Source organism: Cavia porcellus, unplaced genomic scaffold (assembly GCF_034190915.1).
Source record: "Cavia porcellus strain 051 isolate PalLab524CR breed Dunkin Hartley unplaced genomic scaffold, mCavPor4.1 scaffold_9, whole genome shotgun sequence".
In the NCBI taxonomy this organism is placed as follows: Eukaryota; Metazoa; Chordata; class Mammalia; order Rodentia; family Caviidae; genus Cavia; species Cavia porcellus.
The window spans coordinates 11,106,181-11,112,695 of record NW_026947492.1 but is presented as its reverse complement, the minus strand read 5'-3'; the positions used below and the strand labels follow the sequence as shown (position 1 = coordinate 11,112,695).

The window sequence follows — 6,515 nt, the reverse complement described above, 5'->3', positions numbered from 1 at the left end:
CTCGGGGGTGGTGGGAAGGTCCTGGCGGAGACCCCGCCCTCATCCCCAGCGCATGCGCAGCGCCAGCCGGCTGGCCCCGCCCCGCGTTAATCGGCCTCCCGCCCAGCCCAGGTAGGGGGGCGGGCGGCGGAGGGGCGTTGGGGGAAAGCGGGCGGCGCGCCTCGGGTGCTGGGCTACCCGGCTGGAGAACCCGGGACTGTTTCTGCCGCGGCCCCTCCTGGGGTGGGGGCAGTTCCTGGGCCTGGGGCCGCCGAGGCGCTGACCCCGCCTGCAGCCCGCGTAGCCCGCCTCTGTGCCGCCGCCGAGCCTGGGTCCGGAGGACACGCGCTGGCCAGGTGCCCTCCGTGTCTCGCCGCGGGCTCCTCTGCCAGGCCGCCTACGTGTGCCCGCCCGCCCGCGCCTTCTGCTCCACTTGCGCCCGGCCAAGCGGAAAGGCCGGCCGCGCCGCGGGCCTGGGAAGCGGGGCGCGCAGCCTCTCCCGCGCTCGCCGGCCCGGGCCCCTGCAGACGGACGCCTCGCCGGGCCGTGGGGACCCCGAGGCAGCTCTGAGCCCTCGGCCCCGCGTGGAGCTTTCGGCGTGACGCTGTGGGGCCAAGTGGGGGGGGCTTCTCCCTGCTTCTCATTCTGCGACTACCGGAGCCCTCGCTTATCCGCGGTTTGGTGCAAGTTACTGAGGTCAACTGGAGTGGTAAAATATGAAGAGGAAAATTCCAGAAATAAAGAATTCATACATTTGAAGTATATTGCTATGTTGTTAATCTCTTCCTGTGCCTAACTTACAACTGTTACCATAGGTGTGTATAATAAAATTAGTATTCATAGAATGATCTATATATATATGCATGCTGCTGTCCTTGGGAGGAGTGGGGCCACGTAGCCCCGTAGGAGCCTTGTTGTGTGCTAAGCATTGAGTGAGGTCAGCTCTAGGAGGCTTGGCGCTGCGCTTGCGGGAACATTATGCCCTCCTGAAGGAGGGAGGGAGAGTGTGTGATCTAGTGATTATGCAGTGCCTGGCCACCAGGAAGCCCTCAGTAGCCCTCCCGGAGTGAATAAGGTTTGATGACTGAGGAAGCAGGGCTGGATGGAGAGGGCTGTTCTGCTGTCTCCCCCTGCCTCCCCTGGGCGCCTGCGAATAAAAGTAATTAGGTTGAACTTTTAATCACAGCTGATTTCCCAGGCAGGCAGACGTGGAAAAGGAGGGAAAAGCAGAAATCCTGGGAACAAGGGGGGCTGAACAGGCTGGCCTGCCTCTTTCTGGGAGCCCCCTCCCAACCCGGCAGTTTGGCTGTCAGTAATGTGTTTTCTTCTCTCTCTTAGGACACTGGGTTCCCTAGGAGAGGCCCCAGGCTTAATAATTGTCCAGAAGGCAGCTATAAAGGGAGCCTGGGAGGCTGAGTGGAGGAGGGAGCTGAAAAAAGACAACTCAGCAGATCTGGGCACTGAGAGCCGCAGCAGGAGCCCGCTCAGAGGCTGTGCGTCCTGCCTGGCGGGACCTGCTCTTCCCCACCATGGCAGGCCAAGGCTATGGCTACTACCGCACTGTGATCTTCTCGGCCATGTTTGGGGGCTACAGCCTGTACTACTTCAACCGCAAGACCTTCTCCTTTGTCATGCCAGCACTGGTGAACGAGATCCCTTTGGACAAGGATGATTTGGGTGAGCCCTAAAGGGTAGGGTGGTGGATCCTGGGACCCAGAAGTCACAGGTCACACCAAGCGTGACAGTGCGCAGGGCACAGGCATGCAGTGTGCAGGGTCTGCACAGCAGGGCTGAGCCAGTCACTGTGCGCCCCAGAGTGTGGGGAACGGACTGAGGAGGGTGCTTGTCTGGTGTGAATCTGCCCCCATCCACCTCCCTCTGCACAAGCAGTGGTCGTGTTGTCTGGGGGGCTCTGGGCAAGGTTTCTCTGCTGTGGGTGCACGTTGAGGCTGCAGGAGTGCTGGCTGCTGACGCAGGGAGTGCTGGGAAGCTGGTGGTTTCAGGTGGCCTGGCATGCTACCCTTCAGGAGGAACAAGATCCCTTCCAGTCCCGAAGGCCTTCAGCCCATGTTCAGAGGTGGGGCCACAGAGCTGCCCGATGCCTCGGAGGGCACCTGGGGTGAGGCGGGAGCTCAGGTACATGCAACTCGCGTAGAGAGAAACTGCTTCCTTTTCGTCTTCTGCAGCCGCAGCTGGACTCTAGCAGGGGAGAAATCTAATTGGGCTGGATGGAGCGCTAGCAGAGGCAGCATCCAGCGCAGTTCAGGCTCTTTGTTTCTCAGGGAAGACCCTGTCGTACCCTGCGGGGCTCCTCCACACACCTGACCCCATGCCTTCCTCCACCCCTCCTGTGCCTCTGCCCTACCCTAACCCCCCAGGTGTCCTGCTCCCTGCTCCCCTCAGGACTCATCACCAGCAGCCAGTCGGCAGCCTATGCCATCAGCAAGTTTGTGAGCGGGGTGCTGTCCGACCAGATGAGTGCTCGCTGGCTCTTCTGCTCCGGGCTGCTCCTGGTTGGCCTGGTCAATGTAGTCTTTTCCTGGAGCTCCACAGTACCTGTCTTTGCCGCTCTTTGGTTCCTTAATGGCCTGGCACAGGGGCTGGGCTGGCCCCCCTGTGGGAAGATCCTGCGGAAGGTGAGTGCTTCCAACAAGCCTGCTGGGTGGCACAGAGCAGTGACGGCGAACCTCTTAGAGCTGTGGCACGTGTGCCATAGGTTTGCCACCGCAGCATAGAGGATACCTAGTGTGCATGCGGGAGCACCCTTTCTGACCCCCGCAGCAGGTTCCTCAGGAGTTCCCAGCCAGCTCCTATTGCTTGTCAAGATATTTTAGGAAGTGGGAGGATGAGGTGGCAGCTGAGGGAACTGGCCCTGCCAAGGAGACGCACCCTCTCCCTTGGCCCTGTAATGTGAGCTTCTGAGTCTCCCCGACGTGAGTGTGGCCTTCCGTGCGTGTTGGCGGCCTGGCACCCACTCTCTCCCCCTCTGCCTCACAGTGGTTTGAGCCATCTCAGTTTGGCACCTGGTGGGCCATCCTGTCAGCCAGCATGAACCTGGCCGGAGGGCTGGGCCCCATCCTGGCCACCATCCTTGCCCAGAGCTACAGCTGGCGCACCACGCTGGCTCTATCTGGGACACTATGTGTGGCTGTCTCCTTCCTCTGTCTCCTGCTCATCCACAATGAACCTGCTGACGTTGGACTCCGCAACCTGGACCCTACTCCCTCCAAGGGCAAGAAGGGTGAGCCGCCACCCAGGCCAGCTGTGGGCACCTGGCTCTGCACTGCTCTTGTCAGGGTGTTGTTGAGGACTACAGTTAAACCTTGTCCTATGCTGGCCAGGGAATGTAAGGAAGGAGTAGCCGTGGAAGGTGCGTGGGGAATAAGTAGAACTCCGGGGAGCCAGCCAGCAGGTGCGGGACTCCCGTCATAGCCTGTCCCTCTTTGCGGCAGCAGACCCCTGTCCCAGAGCACACCCTAAGTGGTTTGGGTGCCTTCCTCCATCTGCCCTCGTTCTGCTTCTTCATTTGTTGAGATTTGCAGTGGGGCTGGCCAGCGGGGTGTAAGGGGATACCCCTGGAGCTGGCTATGCCCGTGGACTCTGCCCCTCTTAATGAGGGTTAATGAGTGGTGGGGGACAGGGTGCCAAGGGCAGAGCCTGAGGCTTGATCTCATCCCACTTCCAGGTTCCTCGAAAGAGGACAGTACCCTGCGGGAGCTGCTCCTGTCCCCCTACCTGTGGGTGCTCTCCACAGGCTACCTTGTGGTGTTTGGAGTAAAGACTTGCTGCACAGATTGGGGCCAGTTCTTCCTTATCCAGGAGAGAGGACAGTCCGCTCTCGTGGGTAAGATGACTACCAGGGCATAAACGCAGGAACCCAGGCAGGAGATGAGACACCCAGGCCACGTTCCCTTTATGTGTTTATTTTTCCCTGAGGCTGGGCAGTACTCAGGCAGCTGTGGCTCTGGACCTCCGTTGTGGGACAGCCTTCTACCCTGCCTTTCCCTTTGCCCACAACTCCCTACTGCAGGTAGCTCCTACATGAGTGCCCTGGAGGTCGGGGGCCTTGTGGGCAGCATCGCTGCTGGCTACTTGTCAGACCGAGCCATGGCAAAGGTGAGCAGACAGGAGAGGGAAGAGTCCCTGGGGTCTTCCAGGGTGGCCGAGGCAGCTTGGAGTAATGGGAGCGCTGGGAAAGGCCTGGTGGCGTATTCGGGTTTAGGTTGGGGGGGGGGGTATTACCTTCCCTGGGGACATGGGGATAGCGCTGTTGGAGAGGGGTTTTAACAGCTCAGGGAGAATTTCTCTCAGCCTGGCTGCAGGCTTCTCTGCTGCTCCAGGAAAACTGGGGGTGGTGGTAGCCTGGGTGCAGCTCCCCAGCACGTGTTCCAGGCCTGTGCCAAGGTGGAGAGGGTGTGGAATTTGGCCTCAGGACGTGAGGAGCTCTCAGGGCCACGCACAGCTGTCTGGAGCCAAGAACTGTGATGTGATTGCCAAAGCTCTGACAGCAGAGGCCCTCCTGTGTCAAGAGTCCACAGTGGGGGGGGGGTAGCTCAGCGGCATAAGCACCTGCCTTGCAAGCAGGCAGTCGTGAGTTTGATCCCCGGTACCGATAAAAAAGAAAGAGTCCACAGTGGGTGTCTGACCCACTGTGCCTGGGCCTGTCCCCACAGGCGGGGCTGTCTGCCTACGGGAACCCGCGCCATGGCCTGCTGCTGTTCATGATGGCTGGCATGACTGCGTCCATGTACCTCTTCCGGGTAACGGTGACCAGCGACTCCCCCAAGGTAAATACGGAGAGCGCGGGCCACAGCAGAGCACAAGGAGAGAAAGCAGGCCAGGCTGCCACCATCGCCCTGCTGCTGCCTGGCCCAGGCCTCCTGCCTCCTGCCTCCGATTTCCATTTGCGGTCCTGTTTGCCCCTTGGCTCTTCTTTGTCTTCGTCGCCTTCCTCCACTCTGGGTCTGCTTTTCTTCTCTTCCCTCTGTCCCTCTAGGAAGATGCTTTCTGGACTCCTGCTCTCCACCCTCTCGCTGAGCTCACAGGCTTTACAGAACAGGAGGTGCCTTAAACACATCTCTAGTTTTTCCCTGATTTTTCCCATCTCTGTCCCCAGCCAGCCCAGCTCCTGTAGCTCCCTTCCTGCCCGCCCACTCGGGCTGGCTCCTGGGCTTCTGCCATTCTGGCTCAGTACTGTGACAATGGGGAAGGACAGGGGAGGGTCATTTACTGTCTCCCCCTTACTGTTTGCTCCTGGGAACCCAGCGCCAGTCTCCTCTCCCATGCCTTGCCTTAAAACCATCAGGGCACGCAGGTAGGGAGCCGGCTTTCTGACTGCACCCATGTGGCTGCCCTTGCAGATCTGGATCCTGCTCCTGGGTGCTGTGTTTGGCTTCTCCTCCTATGGTCCCATTGCCTTGTTCGGAGTCATAGCCAATGAATGTGCCCCTTCCAACTTGTGTGGCACCTCTCATGCCATTGTAGGACTAATGGCCAATGGTAAGTGATATTTTCTGGAGTACCTACCTTGTAACCTCTCTGCCGTGCTGGAGGCAAGAGCCAGCCCACCTGCTTTCCCCTCACGAGGGCTCAGGCTGTCCCCTCCTCTCTGACAGTGGGTGGCTTTCTGGCCGGGCTGCCCTTCAGTACCATCGCCAAACACTACAGTTGGAGCACAGCCTTCTGGGTGGCGGAAATGATTTGTGCAGCCACTACAGCTGGTTTCTTCCTGCTCCGAAACATCCGCACCAAGATGGGTCAAGTGCCCAAGAAGGCCGAGTGAAGAGTGCTGGCTCTGGAGTACGCTGTCACCTGTGGCTACCCTGCACACTCAGGCCTGCAGCAAGGGGGGCTGCCCTGGCTAGCGCTGAGCCTTTCAGCATCCAGCTCTATATCCCGTCTTTCCCCCAGGTCGCACTGGAAGTTATCAGTGGCTAATGAGGTGTCAGCTCCCCATCCTAGGCTCTATTTAAAAGACAACCTTTGTTCTTGGACTCCATTAGCTATTTTCTGCTAATCAGTTCATTTCCAAACTGGAAACTGGATGTGGATTTACCCTTTTGTATCTCCTAAGCCTTGTCCTACCCCATCTTACCCATCCTTATCTGAACCAAGGCTGTCCTCTCCCTGCAGCTGAGGGGCACTAATGACTTGTGACTTCTGCTATGCCCTGAGGCCTCCCGGCAGTGGGCAATAGCTTCTGCTAATACCCGAGTCTTCAGGGGAAGAGAGGCCACCACTCTCACCAGCACCCTCCCTGGACACAACAGGGGAGTGTGTGTGGGGGGGGGTTAAGAAGACTTGTTATAGGATTAAAACTAGATTTGATACAAAACAGTGACTCATTCTTTCAAAAGGGGTAAAACAAGCCAGAGCTTTCCTTGGGACGTTAGCTTGTCAGTATGTGCACATTTCCCTGAAATAGGAAAGTGGAAGCGTGGCTAAAGCCTTTAAGCTCATGGCACCTGTCTTGCAGGACATTTGCATGTTTGTTTTACAGAGACAAGCATATTGGAATGCAGGCAGGTTAATGAACT

General features: G+C 58.6%; 1 protein-coding gene across 6 annotated transcripts; it reads left to right on the top strand.

Moving 5' to 3' along the window:
- Positions 1–6,313, top strand: Slc37a4 (solute carrier family 37 member 4). Of its 6 annotated transcripts, none has more exons than XM_005004946.4 (10): positions 1–111; positions 1,318–1,656; positions 2,383–2,615; positions 2,977–3,220; positions 3,665–3,823; positions 4,010–4,095; positions 4,653–4,766; positions 4,976–5,041; positions 5,340–5,478; positions 5,595–6,313. In XM_005004946.4, exons 2-10 carry the CDS (start codon positions 1,509–1,511, stop codon positions 5,759–5,761), a joined length of 1,356 nt encoding a protein of 451 aa, XP_005005003.1. In that variant the 5' UTR covers positions 1–111; positions 1,318–1,508; the 3' UTR covers positions 5,762–6,313. The 6 variants fall into 6 exon arrangements, with proteins under 6 accessions (XP_005005003.1, XP_005005002.1, XP_003472831.2 ...); XM_005004945.4 differs by lacking the exon at positions 1–111 and adding an exon at positions 609–794; XM_003472783.5 differs by lacking the exon at positions 1–111 and adding an exon at positions 609–794 and having other exon boundaries at positions 2,358–2,615.
- The last annotated feature ends 202 nt before the right edge of the window (positions 6,314–6,515 follow it).